The sequence below is a fragment of the Brachypodium distachyon genome, chromosome 3 (assembly GCF_000005505.3).
Source record: "Brachypodium distachyon strain Bd21 chromosome 3, Brachypodium_distachyon_v3.0, whole genome shotgun sequence".
Lineage (NCBI taxonomy): Eukaryota > Viridiplantae > Streptophyta > Magnoliopsida > Poales > Poaceae > Brachypodium > Brachypodium distachyon.
In genome coordinates, this window is record NC_016133.3 from 7079411 (window position 1) to 7106614 (window position 27204).

Sequence of the window (27204 nt, forward strand, 5' to 3'; positions counted from 1 at the left end):
CTTTTGCACCTTGTCATCCACAAATTGTTTTCCTACATGTCTGCCTTTGCAGTTGCCTAGATTATCAGGCCACTCTTGGAGTGGATGACATAGAACTGTCGTTCAGTTGCGGGCAGTGTTTCTCATTGTACATGTGAATTGTCCAACATCTTTGTATGATCTGTGCACCTCCTCCAGGAAAGGCATGGGGTCCCCGCTCCCATGTATGTGGAATTCATAGGTAGTGCAGTCATCCTCTTTTGATCTCTAGTTGCATGCGGTGGGTAATTATTTATTTATTTTATCCTTTGCAGACCAAAGTATAGACTGATATTTATCTCTAGCTAACATTCCACACACACTGCCGATGGAAGGGATTTCTTGCCTAGCATGGCAAAATGTGCTCTTACACATTCGTTTCCTCGTCTAAGCAGGCCCGGTTCAGAAGAGAGAAAAACAACACAGCGATGTGCCCGTGCCCAGTCAGTGTCTGTTTGATGTGCATCTCCGCCACAGTGCCGGATAAATGATTGAGATGGACTGTTACTTATAATTCAGTTCTACGAATAATAGGTATGAACAAACCAACAGATGATGGAACCTAAAGAAGTTCTCAAAACAAAAAAAAACTGAGGTAAACAGGAGTAAGTTGAACAAACCGACAGATAATGGAAGCTATAAATACATTTTCCTCCAAAAAAAAATGGAGAGCTAAAGAGGTAAACAAGACTCTGATTCCTGAACTCACAGGTTACTGGTATGTGCTGTGTTTTTTCTTTTCTTTTTTGCAATTTGCAAACTAAAATACTACTCCCTCCGTCCCGAAATAAGTGATGTGAATTTGTATAAGAATCTACACAAATCCACGTTGTTTTTTTCTCCGTGAATTCATTCAGACAAGAGAAGACCTCGATTATGGATGCCAATATCTCATTGCCCACATATGCAATTTGCATGTGTTTGACGAACACAGCCAGTCAGACACTCAGACTCAGACAACACAAGATCTCAGTTATGACTTATGGATGTCTGGATAGCACCTCTGGAGAAGCAAGTTTGCAACTCATAGCAAATTATGCAGCAGCATTAAATTCAGCACGGCCTGCAGCTCGACCCAGTTCGTACCGTCAAATTTTTCGACAAGAAAGAGCAAACAATTTCTCTCAAACACGACACATATTACCCAGAAAAAAAAATCATCATCATCTCAAGCATGGAAAGATTTAACTCAATAGTAGTAGTAACTCAACAAACTGCAGACAAATGTAAATTACATTCGGGATGTAAACGTTGGCCAGAGAGAGCAAACAATTTCTCTCATACAAGTTTTAGATAGATAAGACATTGGACAAGATGAATGGATGTAAATGTCGCCCGGGATGTAAATGCTGGTCAGACAGAATCCAGCAAATAAACAACCTTGTAGTATAGTACATTTAGATAGATAAAACATTGGACAAAATGAATGAATCATCATGTCGCTCGTCAGTTGGATCCAAGTGCAAATCGGCAATCCTAGAGTTTGGATTGGAAATCGCTTGTGTCAATGCAGTCATCGGGGTCAGAGCTAGGTGAAGAGATTATGATCCCACTGAAATCGATCTCCGCCCATGCTTCCCTGCTCCATTCGTTGAACTCGATCCAGCTGGCCTCGTCGAGCTCGTACCCGACGCACCTGTTCTTCTCCAGGTCATCTTCAATCTCCTTGAACAGCGCGAGCCCTTCCTCGTATATCTGCAATTTGTCCTCGATCCACTCCGGCGGGAATATGTTGAGCCTGCTTAGCTCATCCAGGAACCCGATGCTGGGGATCTCCTTCCTCAGGGCCGCCGGGGCAGACGCACCACCCGATTGAGCCGCCAGCCCGCCACCGGTGTCGCCTTGTCTTGTGGGTTCTCGAGAGCCAGCTTGCCGCCTTGACTAGCCATAGCCATGGAGAGATCTTATCGGCCGAGCGCTTTCGAAGTTGGCCGATTTTTTTTTTTTGGATCAAACTTGGTCGAATTGGGGATATGGATTGGAGGTGCGAGGCGGCGGTGTTGTCCTGATCTATATACAGCAAAGGAGGAGGAGGACGCGAAACCTAAATCCTGTCGGAGTCGGAGTCCAGTTGTGCGCCGGATTCCCAGTTGGGCTAGGCGCCTAGGCCCGGTCCAGGACGACGGTTGCTTGCCACGTAGGGCTCCCACGATGGGTTTTGTTCGGTTAATCTCATCTTTTTTTTTTGACAGGCCGGTCAATCGCATCTTTGTCCTTATCCGAGGAAAACAAAAGTAATTACTCGTTTTGTTCCTCAAATTAAGACTTATATTGCTTTTTTTACCGAACGTTTGACCAAACATTACTCCATCAACAAGAATTTTTGAATACAAATCCAACGGCATCAATTTTATTTCAAAAAATAATATTAATAGACTAAATTGTGGTCAAAGGCTCGATCACAGAAAACAATATACGCCCTAATTAAGAAACGGAGGGAGTATTATTATTTGAGTGAATTTCATTTTCGACCCCTAAGTTCCATCTTTTTTATAGGTTTTGATCCTATTTAGTGGGATTTCTGTTTTTTTACCTCGTTTAACAAAACTTATGCAAGTAATTACCTTATTTAAGATTTCTGCATAAATCCCCTCCCTCTCGGCAGGTGGAACCCACATTTTAGGCCGACATGGCAAACTTAAAACATCTTTTGTTGGACTGAGGCTTTCTCCATCCAACAAAGAATGTCTCAATTTTGACTAAATTTGAATGCATCTATGCACCAAATCATGTCTAGATACATCAAAATTTTGACAAACTTGAGACATCTTTTGTTGGACGTAGGAAGTAATTAAATATGTGAATTACTAATTAAAAACATAATTTAGCAAAAAAATGAATTAAACATAATTAAAGTCCTATAAACATAATAAAAAACGAATTGCTAGCGACAAAAATCACAGGTTATAACAGCTAGGATCACACTGACCTTTTCCGAGATGAGGTTAATAAATAGGATTATATGCATGCTCTTACATAGGTTTGAATTCCAGAAATATGTGAATCCATGCCTGTCTGAACCTCACCAGCTAGGACCAGAGAAGGAAACCAACTGCACTTCAGCAGTCAGTCAGATAAAAAGCTAGGATTGAACAAGAGATTCTGGGGTAATCCTAATCGTGGGAGGGAGACAATCCTACCTACAATAATGCTGCAAAATCTAAGTCGGGTCGAGCTTGTACTAAGGGCCGCAGGCGGCGCAGATGAAACCGCTTGAGCTTGAGCCGCTGCCGGTGTCGACGCTGTCTTGTGGGTTCTCGGGAGCCTCCTCCACCGCCGGTGAATGTCTGCCATGTATGTCCTCCCCCTCAGCAGCAGCCAGCTTGTCGCCTCAACTAGCCATGGGAGAGATATGATAGGCCGAGCGCTCCGAAGTTGGTTGAATTGGGGATTCTTTCATCTGAAAAACTGTATTGTGTTGCTATTGAGTAGGGATGGCAATGGGTACCCATTAACCGCGTATCCGGCGGATAAATTCCCATTAGGGTACAGGTTTGGGACAAAATTTTAACCCGCGGGTACGCAAATGGGAAATACTTCATACCCATCGGATAGAGCGGATACGGGTATGGGAATGCATGACCCATACCCTTTTACCCGTTTACTCGTTTAATAAACTCATACATGTGCGATATGTTGCCATTTACAGTTTTAAATGATATAGTATTATCTTTTTTATGTGTTGTTATTATTTATTATGTGTTAATATAGTATTGTTGATGACAAAATTGTTGTGGTTTTGAAAAATATGATGCCGTTTCTAAGTAACATGTTCTTGTTGATCAAATTTTATTAAGGGTATTTTTACCCGCGGGTACTAGTCTACCCTGACGGGTGACGGGTATGGAAAAAAGTTGTACCCGTTGCCGGGTATGTGTACGGGTAACGGGTAAGCTCAAAGAGTACATGTAAGGGTATGGAAAGGCTCAACCCGTACACATACCCTGCGGTGTCATCCCTACTACAAGTCGATAAACAAAACCGGAGACATGGAAGCACACACAAAAAAAAAACTTGTATGGGCTTCACATTTTAGTTTTTTTTGTTCTTCTTTAGAACAACTTCAAATTTTAGTACCACTGTACTAGGAACAAAGCATTTGGCAGTCATGCATTTTGGTCAGGTGAAATTGTAGTATAATATGCTATTAGTACACTGCAGCCAACATGATTACTGAAGCGTGGCGAATCTGCAGCAATGTCTGCCATGCCATGCGCCTCACGCACTGCAGATGGAAGGGATCTCATGGCAAAATGTTCCTCCTATCCTAGTCAAGCAGAAGCAGGCCCGGTTCAGAAGAAAAAAATACAGTAATGTGCCAGTGTCGAATCAGTGTCTGTCTGATGTGCATCTCGGCCACAGTGCCAATGAAATGATTGGGATGGATTGCTACTCATAATTCAGTTCTACGAATAATATGAACCAAACCAACAGATGATGGAAGCTAAAAGCATTTTCCTCAAAAAAAGAAAAGAAAAGAAGCTAAAGAGTTAAGAAACCCGAGTAATATGACCAAACCAACACACAGGGACGAAAACTACAGGCAAGCTAATTAAACATGTCTTTCTCATTTCAGTTCAACTGTCTGACGATCCAGAATACATCTGGCCATGCATATTTTCTTTTGATGTCTAAAAAAAAGAGAAGAGAAACGGAGAAAAAGGAATTAACAGATAAAAATATAGGGCAATTTAAGCTGACGATAAGTTCTGCATAAATGAAATAAACTGGAGTAAAGTTTGAGAGACCCCGGGAACAGGATGGCCAAACAGAAAATCCGACGAAGTTATCAGTGATGGCTTCCATCTCTTCTTCCCTGTTGATGATCCATTCATTGAGATTCAGATTCAGGCCTGGTTTGCACCTGCGCGGGTGCTCGAGTTCCCGAGGGTGAGCTCCAGCTCGTCAGAGGCGCTCTCCTCATGGATGCGCTCGCCCTCCCACGCCTTCAGCAGCCCCGGCACCCGGCCATTGCCACCGCCGCCGCCATTGCCGAACGCGAAGTCCTCCGCCGCCGCACGGTCAGCCATGTGTGTGTCGCCACGGATCACCAGCCCGGCGCCGCCGACGACCGGGGAGCAAGCCCCGCTCTGGCCCGGGGTGTACATCCTGGAAGAGCCGGCGGTGGCGGCGGCCGCGGCCTCCCTGACGGCCACGAAGGGGTTCTGTGAAGCCATGAGGTTGTAGGTCGGGGAAGACGGCCCGGCAGAGGAGATCTGGAACCCGGCGAGCCAGGCCGGGTCAGGGGCGATGAACTTCTTGCGGCCGCGGGGGCTCGGCGGGGTGGAGTTGGGGAGGGAGGCGTAGTTGTAGTTGTAGGAGCCGTAGCCGCTGGAGCCGGCGCCGGCCCATGGGGGCTGGACCTGGGCGCCCGGGTACTCGCCCCAGCCGCGCTTGAAGCGGGGCGTGCGCGGCGGAGAGCCCGACGGCGGGGTCACCGGGGCGCTGATGGAGCCGCCGTTGAAGTAGGGGTGGTGGGCTCCCCCCGGGTACTTGGAGGAGGAGGCGATGTTGTTGCTGGTGGAGGAGGAGAGGTTCTTGAGCCATGGGATGAGGGAGCTGCCCTCGACTCCCCCGCCGAAGTAGCCGCCCCCGCAGCCGGCGCCGAGCGTGATGTGGGAGGAGGACGACGAGGCCCGTGGGCTCACCTGGTAGGACGAGCACGGGCTTGGGGAGCCCGAATGGGCCAGCAGATCACCGGCCCGCTCTGCTGCTGTTGGAGGCTTGCTACCCTGAACAAACATTAAGAAAATTTTATAAGAATTCACATGATTAGAATATATTTATTACTGAAATGTAATTATGTAAATGCATAATTACCAGGGATACGAGAATCAACTCAGTATTAACTGTCAAAACAAAAATGTACTACTAGAAGACATGCATGAATGAGTCTAATGAGAGTCCAGCAAAATCTAACTGAAATCGAACAGCTGTTTTTCTACTTAGTATATGTGTGAGAAGGAAGATTTTGTCTTTATTTAACCTTTTAAAGTACAGCGTCACAACGCCACATGATCTCAGTGGCAGACTTCAATAAAGGCAAATACTAACACTCCTCCGTCATCAGCCTTAAACGTGCAGAAATACTGCTTTCCAAAGCTGATTTGCAAATGCATCAAAGAGAAAAAGGAAAGAAGATGCTTGCGTCTAGCCTAGAATGTCATTTTGTATTGCAAAGCTGTTTTTCTGAAATCAATGCCTTCTTTGACAGCCTTGGCTTCCTTTGATGATGGAAATATTCGGTCATGCCCATATCTACCTGCCTATGACCATGCCACTAGCTTTTGTCCCCATTATTGTCGCTTTACCTGTACTACCTTTTTTTCACATGAACAACTTCTGTCCAAGCACAGGAACAAGCAGCTGGAAAAAAATTACTAAAGCATGGCACTGCAAGATTGAGCGATAACCTAGGAAAGTAGAAATATCCAGAGCATGCAACGAATTCAGTTACTCGAACCGTTGGACGAGACAGGGCAAATGTGCGTGGAAAGATGCTAACTTTGACAAAAAACGAAAAGAGGGCACCGTGGCAATTTTGTCTTGACACCTTAATTCGAGTATCTTATACTATGCGCACAGGTGCGGAAGCCACGGTCTATTTCACATCCCTTTTCCAACAATAACAAGGAAACGTTGCAGCATGAACTGAGCTGTCATCTAGAAGGCCTAGAAGATGTTCAGGAGACATTCCATAAAAAGAGCAGCAGATAATCAAAAGAAGCACGAATCGGTGGTAAACACAGGGCAGCAGATAGATTTCAGCATTACCCACAGCACATAACACGGTAACGCAAAGATTTGTAACAGAGATGCCAACTAAGACCGGAACCAAGGAAAAGGAAAAAATAAAAGCGATGAGCTTTAGCACTACTACTTACTGCATCCTTACTTGCCTAAAAAGACACGCGGAAAGAAACTGAAAACAAGAACAGCAAGGAACTGAACTGCTGAATCTGGATGACAGGCGCGCACACACACCTACGTACATGTAGCGTGTGGTTTTCATTGCCTTGTCCCGCATGTACAAGAGAAGAAGAAAAAAAGGCAGTGAATTCCATATTTCCATCCTGCAATCTCGGAGGAAACGGAAAAGAGAGCAGCTAGCTGAAGCTCAGGAGCAGAGGAGATTAAGTGGGCGGAAAAGGAGCACCGCCGGCGCAAGAGCACGCGCATCGGCATCTCATTTCACCACATAGTACCCCGCCCACCAAAAGCCAAAAGGTGACAATGATAACGAGAACGGGGAAATTTTAAAGAAGAGAAACAAAGCTGGGTTCGGTAACTGCAGGTAGAAGAAGAAAGAAGAAGAAGTAGAACTCTGCGAAGCAGCGTAGCAAAAAAAGCAAGAGAAAGAAATCCGTCCATCCTTTAAAAAACAAATCCACGAGAAATCACCCGATCCGGAAGGAAAATCGCCCAACCGAGGAAGAATTCAATTCAACCAACGAATGGGAGCGTGCGGGATCGCTCCACGATTCGGCAAAGCAGAGCGACATTGAAAGAAAACAGAGGAGGGGAGAAGGAGAAGGGATGGATGGATACCTTGCGATAGGTGGTGCCGTCGGGCTCGACGGTCCATCCGGCCTCGTCGCAGAGCGCCTTGAGCACCTCGTTGTTGTCGCAGTGCTTGGGGAGCGTGTAGTTGCCGTAGGAGCGGAGGCCGGAGAAGATCTTGGCGGCGATCGCGCGGCGGCGCCGCTCCCGGCGCCGGTTGTTCTCCCGCTCCCTCCACGTCGGCACCCTCGACGACGCCATCCCGCCGCCCCCAGCTCCTCCTCCCATGATCCCTGCCATATCCCCCCCTCTATCCTCTATCCCTGAGTATTCTACGGCTGCAAGAACTATACTGGCTGGAGCAGAGAGCTGCAGGCAGAGGAGGACGAGGACGCAGGGGTGGCTGGCGCTTTGCTTATAAACACGAGCGGCAGTAACGGCCCCCGAGTGGCGCTTTTACGTCTCTGCCCTTGGGGCTCCTTCTGACGCCGGGGGATAACGATGGGCAGGAACGGGATTCTGCGCGGTGGTGCCCGGTAATAATTGGGGAGTTAAAGCGGGGGCCTGGAATGGAAGGTGTTCAGAGCCGGTGTTGTACATACAGAACTGCCTTAACTTAGCTGCGCGTAAAAAACCCCTGTCGTCGATCGATTCAGGCGTCAGCGTTAGCGTCGATCGACAGTCAAACCGGTCCGGTTCGGATGTGATCCGCTAGACCGCTATGATTAGCACGGCGGTACGACCCGCTAGATTAGTCAGAGTGGCAATGATAGCAGCCGATGGATGCGTGGGGCCTCATGGTTGAACCGGCCGGGCCCGGGCCGGTTTAGTCGACTCAAATTGTAATTTGTGGGTTTAAACTCTCAAAACCATGAGCAGCTCACAAATAAGTATGAGCTAAATTCAAAAGAATAATCACTGATGAGGCGAAGAACGACGCGTTAAACGATAGAATGTGCGCGTTGGACGACGCGTACTGAATACGTGTCCTGAGTACGTTTTGTAACGGTCTACTTTGATTTTTATTGAGCGTGGTTTATAACGTTCTAATTTGGTCGATCCGTGCTTTATGACGGTCTACTTGAATAATTGATCGAATAGTTTATTGAGACGTTTAAAACGGTCTACTTTGGTTGGTGGTGTCGTAAGCACTGGCTTTTTCTACGCGGTTTCTGCATATTAATGGATGCGTGCGTTATACGTTCAATCATGTATAACGTTACGACGTTAAATAGCTGACGTGCGTGTTATTAATTGTTAGAACCGGGCGAGCTCACGACAGTTGGCTTCGATTAGATAATTTAACTCGGCGCACGGTTGTTTAACCGTGGAGTTCCCGTGTGCACATGTGTGATATTGATGATCACTCGGAATTACTATTGTCGACGTGAAAACTTGCCACAATTAGAGCATGAATATGTAGAGATACTAAAACTAGCACTTATTTGTTGTGAAATCATCGTTGTCGACTCAATCCACTCATAACGAAAATAGTAATTGCGGTGGCAAACTATCATAATGCCAATAATTGCGCGTATATGAAAGGTGGATGGGAGGATGATTCTCGGGTCGCCCGCGTAATCTGAATGGTATGGTTCTATTGGGTTAGGTTCTGGTGCATGGTCATGCAACTGCATTGTTACCATGGTGCAATATGCACATGCGTAGGATGTTAATGTCAGCAACAACAATGTGCCAAATGGTAGCAGGAACAAACTTATAAACGGAACTATGATCACAATGTAGCTAGGATACTCTCTGGAGCCGAGTTCTCGGTGCCATATAGGATAAAACCGGTCCAATTAGTCAGAAAAGACACAAGTTCTTCAAAGTACATGCACGCTCATGATCCTTGCATAGTTGCACGGCCGGCCGGGTTTGGTTTACTTTGGTTTTGCTGGCCGGGTTTACCCGTTGTCGCAGCGAACCGAACCGGTAGTCCGTTTCCTCACCCAAAAGTGTAGTCAATTTTGGTCTGCCTTATCTCTTCACACGCCCTTAATCACCCTTAACTGTCTCCTCAAAACAAAAGATCCTGTTTAATGGCGTGCTTATCCTGGCTAATTACTCCCGTCCTAACTTGGCTGATCCATTGACGGTATGTGCCAAACGTGCAACTTCTTCTTTTCACAGGAGCACAGTTAATGCCTGATGCAAATTTAGCCCGGTTAATTCCCTGCTAAACTAAGAGAGATTCCTAAACTAAGGTCTAAGGAGTCCGGTTAATTCCTAAACTAAGTTTGGGCTCGTTCACGTATGATTGATTTGGGCCGAATGGCATCTCGTTGCACTGCATGCGAAACTTGGGGCGGTAGCATGCATGCATGCATGACACATCGTTTTCCTGCTAGCTAGCTTTAACCAGCCGGCCGGTCTGGTCCATGCATGCATGCATGTGTGTTGATCCCCAGGTACACGTCCTTTTCGCGCGAGCTAGCCCGATATATAGCTCCTCGCGCCTCCTGTCATGCACGGCGCCGAGGCCCACGCTTCGGCCTACTACTCGTGCCCTCTGCTGCGCCACGTCCTCTTCGATGGACTGTACGTACCACTGTGCCACGGCTGTAGGCTGTAGCTAGCTCTAGCTTTACCCATCAAGATATGCTCATTGCCAAAGCTCGGAGATACAACGACTGAACAAATACTCCCTCCATCCAAATATAAGTGACAGATTTAGCATAACTTTCTATTAAATTAATATAAAATTTGAGACATTTATTATGGATCGGAGGAACTAGGTAGAGGAAAACAACGACCAGAATTTTGAATCGGAGGGAATATAAGATATTTTAGATTTGTTTTTAATCAAATTTGTTAAAGGTTGATCAAGTTTGTAGAAATATATACTAGCTAGCATCTGCAATATCAAATAATTATAACATAGAAGATATATATTATGACTGATTTAATAAAACTAATTTAGAGTTCTAAGTGTCAGTAAAGTTTTCTATAAACCTGATCAAACTTTAATAAATCGGACTTAGGATAGATATTCTATCTCTGATTCATATTAATTGTCTCAAATTTGCCCAAATATGGTTGTATCTAGATACAAATGGATCGGACGTACTAACATTTTAGATTTAAAAACGGAGTTAGTACTTGCTCTAGTATGTATTTTTTGCCACGTAGCTAGACATCAAAGTTTGATATGAAAAAGGCGCGCGGGAGATACGAAAGCTTAATATGAAAAGGCGGGAGATAATACTGGCAAGATAAACTTACAACAATCCAGTGGTGCGGCCGGACTACTGGCCATATATGATGAGCAGTGTACAAGTCAAGTCAAACGAAGTGCTATAAATTAACCCACTTTGAGTACTAGCTATGATGAGCAAATACAGTAGCCTACGGAGTATTCGGCTAGATTAATTCTGGACTACCTGCTACGGTACGGGCTGCTCCATCTCGATCTGGCCCGCAATGCATCATCTGTGCGGCTGGCGATCCGGGAAGTCAGTTTTTCGTTTTTCAGAATCCATGCAAATCCCCAAAACTCCCAAAGCGCCCCCATGCACTTACTGTAATAATCTTCTGGCCTGAGTGCCTGTTCATGCCAACGTCTGTTGCGAAAAGGTCAAACACGCACTCGGCGGCCCGGCCAGGCGAAGAAAAGGCTGCTGCACGGATCGGTTGCCCCCAATTTAATACGGGAACTGCGAGTGCGCCAGGTCCGTACGTCATTCTTTTATGGTCGCAGCTGGTCAAAAATCTGGACAGAAAGGATGGTCTTGGCACTTGATTGCTACGGCATGCAAAGCTCAGGCAGGTGTCGATCCGAATCTTTGAATCCCCGTTGCTTTGCATGCATTTGTACGTTGTTTAATTACACGGACGTACGTATCGGACCATTATTTTCTTCGCCGTGTATTTAGGCCTCGTTAGGCGGTTCTCAGATATAGATGTAAATTAGTATTCCTTCCGTCACATAAATATTGACACGATTTTAAACTAAAACTAGTTTTAGCTTAAAACCGTGCCAATGATTATGAAACGGAGGAAATAAAAAAATTAAAAAAGAATTCTGTAGTTGTGTATACGTACCAATGTACCCACGTGTTGAAAGTGCATGCAGCGAGCCCACGTAACAAAAAGACCACTGGATCGTTGTTGATCCATCGATCCATCGAAGGGACATGAGCCGGTACGGCATGAAAGTAGGTTGCGCGCTTGGATCAATGGATCCCCCATGTGATGCGAGCACCCACGGCATGCATGAAAGTACTTTCTCTGCGTTCGTTTCGGGACCCTCGTTGGTTAACTCCTCTCAGCTAGCGGGGGCGCGCTTGGACGACGTCCGTGGACAGAAAATTTCATACAGAGGAGGACGCAGAGGACTCTCGTAAGAGACCAACGATACGTCGTATAGCTTACTGTACGTTATTAATTCGTGAAATTATAGGGGATATTGGCGGCCGTGGGGTACCCGGCACCCGGCGGCGGCCCACGTCGGGGAGCACGAGGCTCGTGTAGGCTCAGGGGTGAGGTCGCTTTCCTTCCTTCCTCTGGCGCGGCACAGGGACGGGACACGAGAGTATTTTTGTCTTGTTGACTGGCCGGTTGATCTTTTAGCAGTAGTACTAGTACTACACTGCTCGTACGTACGCGTACCTCACGGTTCCCTCCCCTCCTCCTCGGATTCTTTTTTACGTGCTGCACCTGCGTGGCATGCCTCAGAGTCCAGGCTCCTCTGCAGGAGCACACAGAGTAGACTGCTACTCCCGGCTTCTCGTCGCGGTATATATACATGATGTCGTTAATTACGAGGGACGGACGATCGGGCCGCCCGCCGGGATGTGAAAGTACTGATACGATTGATGCATCCACGACGCCAAAAGTGGCACGGTTTTTTTTTTTTGGGTGATCGGAAAAGGCAGCTACTGCTCCACCCAAGCTGCCAATGCCAAAGGAGGCGCAGTGTGATGGATAGATACACTGCTCCGGCCTCTCAGCTTCTTCGTTTTATGATGGGAGAAAAGCAAGTTCATCTTTTTCTTTTCTTCGATTTTGGTAATATGTTTTTTTTATCAGTCGACGTGTTTGGTAATCAAATCTTAATTTTACGAGGGCCTGGGAGATGCAAACATTATTTTATTTTTTCGATCGAGTACTTCATTTTTGTTTCTGTTTGAGGTCTCTATAGATCCCTTTTCTATGTGTTACGGGACGTGAAATCCATTAGCCATGAAATAATTTAAGTTTTGCTCCCTGGCAACAGTTTCAGATGGTCAGCGATTTCAATAGCAAGCCTCTGAAAGTGGACGAGGACGAAGAGGAGGATCTGGAAGACGAGGACGAAGATGAGGAGACAAGGACGTGGACGAATATATCGGCCTTCACCATTTGTCTAAACTATGAAAGGCTGAAAACTGCAAGTAGCCAATAGCACACTGTGTACCATCCAGCGTAATGTCTAAATGTGTATTTTTGTTGCGCAAATGTACTTGTGTCAGAACTTGGGAACAGATTCTACTTTTTGGTGTTATTTATTATACAAAAACGTTGTGTGTATTTAGCTCAGTTCAATTTGTTGGTGCTTTGATGAGCTAGCTTGTGCTTCAGATGGTATAAGCGGCCTACTTGTTAAGCATGAATTTGATTATCGATCGCATTTGTTGACATGTAAACCTCACGAAACAGTTACTCATCAGAGTTTAGTGGGTTTTGTCTGACAGGGGCTGATGACAGGACAAGGAAACAAACAGGCAACAGCAGACGCAACGTTAGCAGTTCCTGCATCTTAGCTTTATTTTGTTTCGGTGAAGTAAAAATTTGGGATAATTCGTGTTGCATGAGTACTGGCCATGATGAGCAGTACAACAACGTCAGCTCTTTTTTCTCTTCTTTAATCTTTTTTTTAGATTGGGGAAACAACTTCAGCTAGCCGTGGGCTTTGGCGTTGGGCCTCTAATGTCTCGGTCGGGCCGGAAGCATACAGGCTCAACCTGGCCTATTATTGGCTGGATGGAACAGTGTTCTCAAACAAAAAAACTGGATGGAGGAGCGGGCTTTCTGTGCTTCCTCGAGATCCGAAGCTGGACGAATATTTTTTTTGGCCTGGTCCAATTACTTGTTTTTCAAAGGCAAACTTGTTGGACCATCCTTTGAAAAGATACTACAGCACAAAAAAAAAACTCCAGTAAACTTGCTTGCTTTAAAAAATTAAACTACTGCAGCAACCCTTCAAAAGAAAACTGCCGCAGCAACCTTTAAAAAAATGCAGCAATGAATCTACTACTGAAGAATTTTAAAGATAAAACCTTTTATTATTCCAAAATAATAATCTTTGTTATATCTGTATTTGGGAGTATCTCCCTGTTTCCCAATTACCACCTCCGTTTCATAATTCTTGTCTCAAATTTGCGCAAAAGTGGATATATCTATTCCTAAAAAACGTCTAGATACATGTAATATTTCGACAAGAATTATGAAATGGAGGGAATAGATCAGAGATAAGCTAGCACGTGCACAACCGAGAGGACTTCTTTAACTCGTCTAGATTGTTGAAATTAAGCTAGGCTCGGAACTTATGCTATATCCAATTTCCATGTCCAGTCAGGAAGTAGTTAATTAATTAGACCGAAAGGGGGCTAGAGCTAGCTCTTCTCTTGGAATATAATCTTGTCGAAGGAAATGCTGTGTTTCACTTGCAGAATCGAGGATCGAACACTAGCTTGTTACACCTTGCGCGCGTCAAAAGAGATCGGAAGAAGTACGAACCGGAGTTGGTAGCGATATGTTCCCTTCTTCCTTGTTGCAACGAAAATACTTGATTACCTCGCGGCAGGCATATATACCTTGTCTTGAAGAATTAATGCTTCTATTGGTATATAGGGTGGTACCACCGTCCCTTACGAAAGCATGCATGCACGGGTGTGCTCTGGCTTAGGCTCACAGCCTCCCAAATCAATCGGCATAATTAAGAACCTTTCTTTTCCCCCACCCTAATTTCGTCGTCCTAATCTTTAATGTCGTTTTTCAACATGCCGTGCTCCTTTTTATAACTTATAACACTACAAAATACGTGAATATCCCTGTCGGCCGGAAACCGACAGGAAAATGTATTTTCCCGACAGGAATAGAACTCATGTGTCTCAGACGACAGGAATATCCGGCAAGGATAGCTGCACAGGGATATTCCAATATGCCCGTGTGTTCACCGATAGGAGATATAATGTGTCGTCAGGTCATGGCTCGTCAGCTCAAAGAATTTTCCTGTCGGGTTACTGCTGTCGGCGCACTCCTTCACCGACCGACTCCCTTCGATCCTGGTGGGAGAAGCTTTATTTGTCGTGACCTTCCAAGCTTCGCAGAGCCAAGTGCGGCATCGTCCTCCTTACCCTCAGGAGCATATATATGGATCGAGAGGAATCATCGCATATTCCAAAATCGCTGCACTCTGATCACAAAGATCTCGAAGGACATCGAAGATGAAATTACTAGGTGAAAGAGTGTAGGTCGTTTGAGAGAGTAGCATCGTGTATGTGGGGACTTTGGGTCCTTGCTTTCTCTTTCTTTGTTTCTTCGGTAATATGCTCGCTCTTTGCGTGTATTGTTTGTCGAACGGTGGGCCGTGGACTAGCTTCGACCCTTCTTCTTAATTCAAAAAGGCACATGAAGAGTTTATGCACCGAATCAGTTCACCCAAAAGCTCAACCTGATGGGGAAATTAAAGGAGGGCAATCGACTTATACTTCGACCCCCCCCCCCCCCACATGTGGCTCCCACGGGTCTAAACGTCGACCGAAAGTGGGTTGCAATTTAATTGCGTCAGTTGGGTCACGAATTCGAGACCTATTAATTGGCTCTGATATCATGAAGAGTTTCATGCACCGAACCAGTTTATCCGAAAGCTCAAGCTGACGGAGAAATGAGGACAATCTACTTATTCTTCACAACGCACATTCTTGTGTGGTTCCTAAAAACCCTTAGGCTTCGATCGGATATATGTAATCGAACCTATGGACTTCTCTCCTTCAGAAACACCGATTACAACGTTACAGACACAGACGCCACATGACGCGTAGTCAAACTCATAGACTCCTTTCTAAAATAAATAAATAAATCATAGACTCCTAATCCTTTTTCTTTTTCTTTTAAATAGATACAAACAACATTGTATAGCAGTACTTCTCTGGTTGTACAAAATGATGACACACTATTGGTAACATGCAGACGAGCTAATCAAATGCTCGATGTACATTCATTCTTTTACATCATAAAACGAGAGCGTACTCCCATAGTCGCATGCATATATACAAACAGTATACGTACTCTCCAGCAGTCCAGCTCATATATATGCATGCATGCACGCGGTATATCATATGCATATATATGGATCGATCGATGGCATTCTTATATATATACGTACGTCGGTTGTCATGGCTCCGATGAATCAATATCTTCGGCGGTGCCCTGCGATATCTTCTTCTCCTCCTCCTCCGGCGCGACGGTGACGACGGCGTGGCCACGGTGGCTGGGGCCGGACGGCGGCAGGCGGTTCCACCGCCAGCCGAGGCCGTACGCACTATCCTCTCCCCGGCGCAGCGCGCGGCGGCGCCACGGCGATCCCACGACGCCCGCCGAGGTCCAGAAGGGCGCCATGGCTATGCCGATGCCGCCGGGCGCCCTTTCTTCCGCGCTCACCAAGATGGCTAGTCCGCCAGCACAGGCTACTGCCATGGCCAGAACGAGCGCCAGGAGCTTGGATCGCATCGACGAGTTCATCTCGGCCTGTATAATTAACGATATGATTTTGAGGAATGCTTAATTCTTCTCGGTGCTTACAAGCAATGGAGCTAGATGTGGTCTCTCTCTCTATATATATACGCGCAAGGAGATCTATATGTTGCTGAGAGGTCGATGATGCTAGCTCAGCAAAACTTAAATTCCCGTACGGCAAGAAGTTAATTTATACCGCGCAAGACATTTAGGGATTTTTGGGAGTAAGCGCGGCATGCAATAATGGTCTTTCTTTTAACCGAGCATGTGCTGGTGGTTAGAAGGTAATGGCTGAATCGAATAAAGACCGGGAAATTAAGAGAAAGTGGTTCCGTGGTGCTTTCGGTCAATAAAGCTAGCTAGATCGGTCGATGCAAAGTTGGCACCACTCCACGACACAACTGTATCCGGCCGATCGATCTGCCGTCCGTGGCAAGGAAAAATTGAATTTGCAAGAGCTCACAGTTGTGCTTTGCGCGTGGAGCCTTTGCATATCTGTATCTTTTCTGTGAGGCAGCTTTTAGTTTGAGCGCTGGATTTGGTCTGGGATGCGAGCTAGCTTCCATCGGCATCCCTATGGGCCCCGTAGAGACTACTACTGTACAAGATATACCAATAAAAATTACTCAAACTCAAACAGATCTCCACACAAAAAGAGAGAGAAATTATCTATTTTTTAGCGAAGAGAGAGGAATTATCTTCTTCTTTTTTTGAGCGTAGAGAGAAATTATCTTTTTTTTAGGGAGAATCGCCACTTTATTGATTAGCTAAAATTGGGGGATACAAAAGGGATCGGGCAATTCGACTAGCCAGACATAGCGGCTGTCCTGCCGAGACGTTGATGCGCGCGCCAGAGCATGCGCCTCCCCATTCGAGGAATGACCTCCGTGCACAAAGTTCACCGATGAGAACCGGGGGAGCCGGTCCTTGATCTCTTGCAGGACAAGAGCAAAGCGTCGAAGGCCACGCGGACCCGGGTGGCCTGGAGTCCTCCGCCAGCGAGAGTGCCTCTCTGCATGCCAACGTCTCTAGGGTTCCTGGATCATCCACACCAGCGATGGCTTGGGCCGACGCTCCAAGGAAGTGGCCTGCCGCATCCTGGCAGACTGCCGTGATCGCCCCGGTGCGTGAGAGCTTTGCGACAGCATCATCCACATTTATCTTGACATGATTGGGTGGCGGAGGAACCCACCGCTTCACCGGCTTCGGAGGAGGAGGCCGGAGTCGCTTCACCTAAGCAGGTGATGAAATCTCAAGATCACGAAGGAACGCCTCGATGAAAGAGTGCGTCGATAGAGGGTTCTGGTAGTGTTCTTCATGCAGCACCTTTCTTCGGGCGCACCAGATCGCCCAGAGTGTCACAAAGCATCGGGTCAGTTCATCATGTGGCAGTGACTCGATCATAGCAAAAATCCATTGCTTAGCATCCGGTTCGGCTGTCCTCGTCATGTGTTCTTGAAGGTTCTCCGGCGCGAGCGCCCAGACACTCCTGCGCATATTGCAATCGAGGAGTGAATGGCGCCATGAGTCCGGTTCTCCGCACACGCCGCACACACTCGACGTGGCCATGCAACGGCGATGGCGAACATCTCCAGTAGGAAGTGATGTCCGTGCCAGGCGCCCCTGGAACACCCGCAATTTGGATGGGACCTGAACCCTCCACAGCTCAGCCCAGTTCTTCTCCAGAGCTGCATGGTCAGTCCAGTTCTTCTCCAGAGAGAAATTATCTAGCACGGGTTGCGGGAGGCACTTCGCAGTTGGGCCGGCAGCCTGGGAAGCTTGACACTTGTATAACTTGGGCCTTAGGGGAATTTGAACCTTCTGGTCCAATATACTGGGCTCTCGGCCTGACCTCAAACTCAAACAGATCTCCACACAAAAGAAACGAGCAATCTAAAAAAAAAGAATTGCCCTAAAAATAGCTTTTAAAAAAGAAAAGAAAACCTGCTGACACCATCACTGCCTTGCCGACTCTCTGCCCCGCATTAAGCGCCGACCAACCGGCCGCCAGGCCGAGAGCCCGACTGCCCGAGAGTGTCAGTGAGACCACGACGCTCCTTCCGCGGCTGCTCCTCGCGCCGCAATCGCGCACCAAAACACCAAGAAAAGCTCCTTTTCTCTTCCCCCCCTCCAGCCCTCCTTTCGCACCCCAGGAAGGATCGCCAGCGGCAGCATCAGCACAAGAAGTTCCCCCCCATGAGGCTAAGATCCCTGCCGCCGCTTTCCCTCCTCCTTCTCCTCTTCGTCCTCCTCCAGTCCGAGGCAAACGCGTTCGCCTCCCCCACAGGTGAATCCGTCGCCCCCCTTTGATATTTGTTCAAATGTGCGATTCGATCTTGCTTTCTAACTCTTGACTCGTGCTTTTTGGCTGCAGATAACATCGTGAGGCAGCTCTCCTCGGTCGTGAAGTGGCCGCGGGGTTCTTCCCCCCACTCGCCCAAGCAGTCCTCGCACTCACAGTATGGTGAGTCGCCGCTTAGCTTGCTGCTGATATGCTCATGCTGTTCGAGGGTTTATTCAAAACTCTGCTTAGCTGGTTTCTTGGCGATTAGGGATTGGTGCGAGCTCGGGCGAGGGTGACAGATTCGATTTGGTTTAGTAGTCTGTTTTGCTTCTTGCTGTAGGTTGCATAGCGGTAGTGGCTGAGTTGGCGAGTTTCATGTATTCCTGTAATTGTAGTATATCACACTGATTGGAAGTAAAAAAAACTGTAGGGAGAAGACATGTACTACCTCCGTTACTAAATACTACTCCCTCCGTCCGGAAATAAGTGACGTGGATAAGATGTTCTAGATTTGTCCTAAGTCAAGTTTGACCAAATTTGTAAAAAAATATATTAACATCTACGATATCAGATAAGTATTCTATAAACATATATACAACTTGACGGATTTAATAAAACTAATTTAGAGTGATAGATGCCTGTAGATTTTTCTATAAATTTGGTCTCAAACTTTCAGAAGTTTGACCTAGGATAAACCTAGAACATCTTATATTTGGGAACGGAGGGGGAACTAAATAGTAACGTAAAAGTTGGAGTCTGGACAAGAAGCTAATCATCTATCTGGACCTTTGTCTCCTTTTCCTTTGATCTTTGCATAAACATGTCAGTTTATCATGGTAAAGCTCATAGCTCTTTAGAACTGGAAGTTAATCTTGTTAGTTAACTCCATCTCTGGCATGGCCTGATTTTTTTTCATCAAATCAGTAATTGCGAGATGAATACATACCGATTCAGTAGGCTTGCTCATTTTGAAAGCAGTGCAGCATGAATTTGTTTCTACCTGTGGTGTAGTGAACCTGTTTTTCCTCCTTGGTACACATATGCTGTTTTTTTCTCATCCATAAATGAAAGACAGGTGAGGAAACAGGAGCAGTTGTACTGACCGGAAAACTCTCATTAGGGTCAGACATTTTAAATATTTCCTATTTTTATGCATGATTTTTGTTTCCTTTAATTACAGCTCAAATTCTAAGCTCAGACATATGCGGAGTTTGATTCCTCATTTCTAAAATGTACTGAGCTGAGTTGGATATGGGTTTAACTCATTTGCAATCCCAGCTTGTGAATATAAGTTACAAACTTACAATTGCTGATGAAATTTGTGTTCTGCCTTGACCTTGGTCTCATTGTTAGGTTCTTCTCTGTTGTGGCAGATGGGAATGTGGCACTGCAATTTGAGAGTGGCTACTTTGTGGAGACCCTTGTTGAAGGAGACAAGCTTGGTGTCACGCCGCACACCATCAGGGTGTCCCCGCTTGAAGGCGGAGAGCTCCTTGCAGTAGACTCAGCACATAGCAACATTGTGCGAATAACCCCGCCGCTATCCGAATGTATGTTTTCCTCGTGCTATCCTCAGTTCGGTGCCTACTTCTGTACATATTTTGGGGGGATTTTGTATGGTACGCAATCGGTGGCTCTTCCTAACGAATAGCCACGATTAGTCTCATGTGGATCGTAGCATTAACAAAAAAGAACTACCAATTGTAACTTTTAGAGCAGATATTATTAAACATACCAGTGGACTATCCAAGGCAATCAAGAAGAGGTATGCAGATATTTTCTGATCATTCCTCTTAAGTAGCAGTTCTTGATTTACTGGCACATGAGTACTTCATTGCAACTAAATTTAAAGCACCCTTGAAGAAATTTGGATTCTCATATGTTCAAACAGTATTAAATAGTTAAATACACTTTGGGTGTGAAAATTGACTAAAGGCATGCATACTGTGATGTGAACCGGTGTCCGGTGTTCCATACCTTTTAGTGAGAGGGATAACTATGATTTTGAGGACCTTTTTTTTTAACTAACGATTTTGAGGATTTGACCCTCACAATTCGGCGGCCAGCGTATAGGGAGAACCGTACACTACTAACATCCATGGCAGTCATTGAATCAACTCCATGGTGTGATCAAGTATCAACCTTGCTGGTTGCACGGTCAGCCTATCCACGAAGGATTTTTCCTGCTAGCAGATCGAAGAACAAGCAAGAAAATAACAGCATAAGCAATCTGAAATTGCGACTATGCCAGATAGAACAATAACCTCAACGAGATAATAATGTGGGTTTCCAAAAATGGCATTTTCAATAGGTTTATCAGACACTAGAGATACGGCCATGAAGTTTGCAACTTTGCTAGGCACTTCAGTAAACAAAACTCTATATGAAGAGGCCAGAACTTTTACCATACAATCCTATATGATCTCCTGGACTCTAGCTTAGCCAGGACTTCAGTTCTAAACTTATTACATGTCTCTGGCCCAAACTGAGGTGGCACAGCACTCGTGGATTTTGGCCAAGTCTTCGAAAAATCATGGTGGGTTGACTTGTTTGTAGAAGGCAGCGAGAAGTGGATCATCCTCATGTGTTCTTCTTAGCTTAATGGTCTTTATGAGCTCAACCTTGATCTTGATCCTTCTCTTGTTCCTCTTGTCTTGAGCTTGGTCAGCAAGTGGTGATGTGGAAATAATAGTAGCAGTGAGTGTATCCATAGGAGAGGCGTCCACGTCGATGTGCCTAAAGAAATATGATCTAAATATTGTGATCAATAGGCCCGGTAGTTTTGCTACTGAGAATGGTATTACAATTTACAACCTCTGCAGATAGCAGGGCAAGACTAGTCGCTGGTTCTTTCCAGGGGCATGCGGGTCATATAGATGGTAAACCGATTGATGCGAGATTCAAGCGCCCCACAGGCGTTGCTGTGGATGATACAGGAAATGTCTATATTGCTGATACAGCAAACTTGGCAATTCGAAAGATTGGGGATTCAGGTAAGCTATATCAAATATTATGAGTTCATGCATTAGTTTTGTCTTGACATTTTGTGGATGGAATTTCTGTGCAGGAGTGACCACTATTGCTGGTGGAAAATCCAATATCCCAGGGTATAGGGATGGTCCTAGTGAAGACGCAAAGTTCTCTACAGATTTTGATGTTGTATATGTGAAGAAAATGTGCTCTTTATTGGTCATTGACCGTGGAAATGCTGCCCTTCGGAAAATTGCCCTTCCGCAAGAAGATTGTACCTACCAGGATGCTGCACTTCTATCTTCAGGTGCATGATCTCTTTTGCTCGTTCTATTTATTACTCAGTGTGTGTAGATGCTGTTGCCAGGACAAGCTTTAATCCCATTTATAAGGTTATGGAGATCCTTAGAAAAATGTTATTTATGTCAGGAAAATGGTTAGCTGGACTGGGCAGTTGAAGATAACCAAAATGAAATTAACGTTTTTATTTTTTGTTTTGTTTTATTTGAAAACCCCCTTGAATGCCTTCGCAAAGAGATAGATTTAATTATAATTTTTATTTATCCTTTTCTGCATTAATAGAGCAAACTAGTTAAAAAAAACTATTTAGGATATAATTGGATAAGAGAGACCCTACTCTGTATAATTTTTAAGCAGGAAAGGGCTCCCTCCTTTTGAAGGTAGGACGTGAAGTTATTGATGTGTTAGACGTTGCATTCATCAGGTTTGAAGGTCTGCTAGAATTTGGTTTGATCTTGTGATTTCCCAATATCAGTACTAGATAAGAGCCGAGGGTAAGACTGCTAATGGAAAATTAAGGCTAGGGACTGGGTACAGATAGAGGTAGAGGAGGAGGAACCTGAAGATATCCTGGGCAGCTCCATGCCCTCCTGCTATGTTACATGGTACGGGGATACGGGAAAACAGCATTTTCTAAAAATACAGTTACGGGGATACGGCGAGTATATGTATAAAAAATTAAAAATAGAAGTATACAATGTTATACAGAGAGAAAATTGAGGTCCATGGGCACTGCATCAATGGACTTGAACGATTGAAGAGCTTTGCGATGGAGGCGAGATGTAGCGAGGCGCTGCCGCGGGCGCGAAGAACTTGTTCTGTAACTGCAAGGTCATGCGTCCTGAAGGGCCGTGGGCCGTGTGATGTTTTTCTTTGACATGTGTTATCCCAGGCGCTCTTCAGGTGCGATCCCAGCAGTTTTCTTTTTCTTTTAATCTTTTTTTAATTCACAAAAACAGGACAAACCATGGACGCACGTATCCCAGGCGTTTTTGCCGTATCCCCGTTCTGGTCCGTATTCTGCACGGATACGGCTGGTATGGGCCGTATCCATGCAACGTAGCCCTCCTGTGCTCCTGCTTCTCCCTTTTGTAGTCCCCATTTCAGGCTGCTAGCCTATGCCCGTCTGGCCCACATCCCAAGTATACCAAGCCCCATTATCCTCTAGGATGCAGATGTGATATCTCCCTCCCCTTAAAATATGGCTTGACTGGCAGCCGCTTCAGTGTATACTGCAGGATTCCACAGTGCAGACTGTGCAGTTACTTGCTGTCCAATGTGATCCAGCCACCAACAGGTCATAGCAGACATCCTTCGCAAGGAGGAGGAAGATGGTACGTCTCCAAGCCCCGAACTATTAGCTCACATGAAGCTGTGAAGTTCTCCAGATCTCAACTGAATTAGGATTGACTTCATGATGTAGACTAATGATCTTGCTTTACCTCTAAGGAACTCAACAGCTTGTAGGCTAGAAGGTGTACTCAATTTGTCCTGTATTTTACTAAGAACATGGAGCACATAAAAATTCCCCACAGGCCACCAGATTGGATTCTCAATTTTCGCAACATTTTTCAGCTTGCTGTCTCATAGAGGAAATTCATTGATCCATTGATTGTCCTTCAATTTTCTTGCTACCACTGCTCAGACACACAACATGCCAATGTGCCATAACATAGAAATTCCAAGGATGACCTAGCACATGTTTAACTCTGACCACTTGACCAGCAGCAACATCCTGAAGTATACGCCCTTGAGGTGGTGTCCTGGAGGCTTTGGCTGCATATGTCTGACACTCCCAGGACCTTCTGAAAAACAAAAGAGACACGCAATAAGAGCATCACATCACAGCAAGAGCCCGTAATAATTTTCAGCGAGAGAGATGATCATATGCCATTCAAGTCTCATAGTAGTAGTAGCACAACAACAATGGATATGATCTGATGGATCACCTGAACAGAAGCTGGAAAATAAGCATCGGTACTCCCTATGACTGAAACCACCTTGACTCCATGCAAGAATAATAAACATTGTTTTTTCAAAGACCACAAGTTCACTGTTGTCTAAATTTCAAAAGCAAAACAAAATAGGGAAAATTCTTGTTTTGCTCGTCTGACTTCAGCTCTTGGCCCATTATAGCCCCCCCTTTTTTACTCATTAAGTCAGTTGTCAGGTGTATGTTAGTGATGCAAAAGATCTGCATATTCTTAGGAACAGAAGATGGGGCCTTAAATCGTAAGTTGAAATAAGTGTCAGGTTAGATCTATAGCAATTGCATTGCACGCGCATTTTTACAAATGTAGATGTGTGTGCATGGCATTTCTTCAGAAAGAGGAGTCATACCGAAACTCTTGAGATCAGTTCTTACCTATTTATAATGAGATATGGAACCGTGTCTCCATCCAGTCTGAATTGTGGAATATAATCAAAGATCATATATGCGCATGCTATTCCTGATGATTTTGATTTTTAATTTGTACTAGTGCTATCTGAAACTTTGGATCCACCATATGTTTTCTATCTCTGGAGTTTACATGATCAATCAGCATGGAATTAACCTAGAACAGATTACTAGTTTTCTCTGAGTTCACGATAGATGTGTTTCTCTAGAACTCAGGGCTTATTCGGTTTACAGGATTTTGAAATCATGGGAATAGGAAAAGTAGAGGATTGAGATGTCATGGGCATTCCAATCCTTAGGAATTTTCCATGAGGTCTCACCTAATGTGTAGAATTCTTTGGAATTAGGTCAATTTTGGATCAATCCTTAGGAATCTATGATCTCAATTCCTGTGAAACGAATCCTAAAGATAGGAAAAATTCCTAAGGGTTGAAATCCTGTAAAAATCCTCCACATATCCTACAAACCGAATGGCTGATGAATCGTTGATCTTTTGTAGTACCTTAAGTATGATAGTCAGAATGATTGGGTTTAATTTCATACTGGTTTTACCTGACTAACCTGTCAGTGCTCATGATTATTTCAGGTCTTGTCATATCTAGTGCAACCGTGCCCAGAAAACCGTAGTTGGATGGACTTGATCGCTGATATCATTTTGTTGATTTTCACAGATATCATACTGGTCATTGGTGCCGTTGTGGCTGGATATCTCTTTTCTGTGGTACAACATGGATTTGGTCCATCAAGTTCTGAAAAGGTATCTGATGTAGTACTATATTGGGTTTCAGTTGTCCATTAAAGTAGAGTTTTTCTTGTGGAATATGTAGTTCGTTTTCTTCATGTTTTCTTTTTAAATAGGATCCCCATTGTTGTTTCAGTTATAGCGGGCTGAAATAGTGATTTGATATTTGATTTCTGAGACAAAACCCCTGCTTACATAGTAATCTCCGTTCTCAATCTAGATAGAAGCACCTGAAGACGAGAAACAAGAAAGCAGCACTGTAGGAAAGCCGCCTTTGGTTGTGGAGAGCCTTAAAGAGGAACCAAGCGCTGGATGGCCATCTTTTGGGACACTTGTTGCTGATCTACTGAAACTTGCTATTGAGGGCGTGGGGAGTCTTCTATTCAACATTGTCCCGTCACGCCTCCAACGTGTGAAGAGAAAAACAGGCCTCACTCCTCTCAAAGACAGGCTTGTCATGCCTGAAGACAGAGAGGAGACACCAATAGCCCAGAAGCTAAGTAGCACCCCCATGAGGACCGAGACGCTCCATGCTCCTAACACTGTTAATGAGACTGCGCCAAAGGCTCAGAAAAGCATCAAATCATCATCCAAATTCAGGGATTCTACTCTGTCAAGCAAGCACCGGTCCACCAAGAGGCCAGAATACGCTGAGTTCTACGGTTCATCCGAAACACCTCAAGCAAGCGCAAAGGTCCCAAAAGACCGACTCCGCCACCGTCACCGGGAGAAAAGTGGGGAGGTTGCCTACGGGAGTGGTCATCCAGAGCCCAAGCCCGCTGAGATGAAACCTGCGGATTACAACGATCCGAAGTATGATCACTACAACATGAGGAACAAATATGGCACCGACACCGGATTCAGGTATTAACTGATGGTGATGGTGATAGTGATAGTGATGCTGGGGCTCTTGTTATCACGCCTAGCGGTGTATGTGCTGATATTAACTTCCAATTGCAAAAGCACAAAGCTGCTGCTCATGGGTCATTGTCTCACCCTTTTTTCCGCCCATCAGATATTCAGATGTGGCAGGTAAAACCAGTCTAGCTATCTTAGGTGGGTGGGGGAACCTGTGCATCAGTTGACATCCTGTATCTCGTATGCTTTTCCATCAAGCTGGATGTAATTTTCACAGATTGACATGTAGCCTGTTAACTTGATCTGCTATCTCCACACATCTGTTCGTCGCTTGTGTTGTGGAACTGCAATGCGTGACAGATTGACATGTATATCAGTTGAGACCTGCGTTCAGGGCAGGGGCGTAAAACTTTCTGCGCCAGCTGTTTGCATTGTCCCGTTAAAGGCACTGTTTGGAATTTCTCAAGACTTCCAGTTCATCCCCACCGGAACTCAGAAACAAAATTTCAAAGGTTCCAGCCAGTGCCTTGCAGGAGTATGGCCAAGTAGGATGCATTCAGCTGCTCCTGTTCCTCGCTGAGCTGCCCCTGAGAGCGAAGTCTCAATGTATATGGTCTGTCTGTCCCGGTCGAGCCCTGCAAAGCAGATGCAGAGGAGGAGAGAAGAGAGTTTGCTCGAAAAAGATGGCGTGATTTGTGCCGGTCTGAGTCCTAACTGACATGTGACGGTGGGAATGCTAGGCGAAGAAGCGGAGAGCTCTCCTTTTGGAATGCTAGGCGAAGAAGAGCCATGTAAGCTGGTCTTATTCCAATGTAATGTTGGTCATATGCAACGAGGCGTGTAGTATGGCTGGGCGCCACTCACTCCTGGGCTAGGAACTTCCAGCATGTGGCCCCTCTTGGGCTCTTTTTCTTGAGTGTACGAGAGGAAGGAAGGGTCGCTTTGCTTACCCGAAAGAAAGACTTTAGCGCTAGTGTTGACTCAACCTTCTCTGTGTCGAGAGTCCTTAACCATGATGACAAACCCACGCGATAAAGCTCCATGTGCCGGTTGCATTTCTGGTTCGTTACTTTGTTTGGCATCCCTGTGTGATGACCTAAAAAAAAGGAGCTTCAGGCAGGGTCTCTGGAATTTGGCTATGGCACCGTAGGCTTGACCTTCTCAAAATAAACCGTCATTGATTAATCGTGGAGACAACATTCATGCATGTGCTTGACCCTGCCCCGATTAATTAGAGCAAACAAAGCGCAAATTCTGGCTGGCTCACAACAGCCTAAAGAAAAAGTCAGGCCGTCAAACATGTCCTCGGATCGTTAGCCCAGAGCTTGGCATCAGGCGTTCACCGGTGCCAAATATGTCCTCGTCAAACAAAAATTTGCACGACTGTTATACCTGCAGGAAAAAATGTGGAAT

At 45.4% G+C, this 27204-nt stretch overlaps 2 protein-coding genes across 2 annotated transcripts; one reads left to right on the forward strand and one right to left on the reverse strand.

Annotated features, from left to right (window-relative positions):
• Positions 1-4556: 4556 nt before the first annotated feature.
• LOC100828296 (protein BZR1 homolog 3) lies at positions 4557-7901 on the reverse strand. Its single transcript, XM_003571102.4, has 2 exons — positions 7567-7901; positions 4557-5750 (listed from the first exon to the last, which is right to left on the reverse strand). Exons 1-2 carry the CDS (start codon positions 7816-7818, stop codon positions 4866-4868), a joined length of 1137 nt encoding a protein of 378 aa, XP_003571150.2. The 5' UTR covers positions 7819-7901; the 3' UTR covers positions 4557-4865.
• A 10344-nt stretch (positions 7902-18245) lies between these two features.
• Positions 18246-26225, forward strand: LOC100824092. Its single transcript, XM_003571828.4, has 7 exons — positions 18246-18526; positions 18614-18703; positions 19897-20073; positions 21346-21516; positions 21591-21800; positions 24863-24948; positions 25154-26225. The coding sequence occupies exons 1-7, from the start codon at positions 18436-18438 to the stop codon at positions 25802-25804; spliced, it is 1476 nt and encodes a 491-aa protein (XP_003571876.1). The 5' UTR covers positions 18246-18435; the 3' UTR covers positions 25805-26225.
• Positions 26226-27204: the final 979 nt, after the last annotated feature.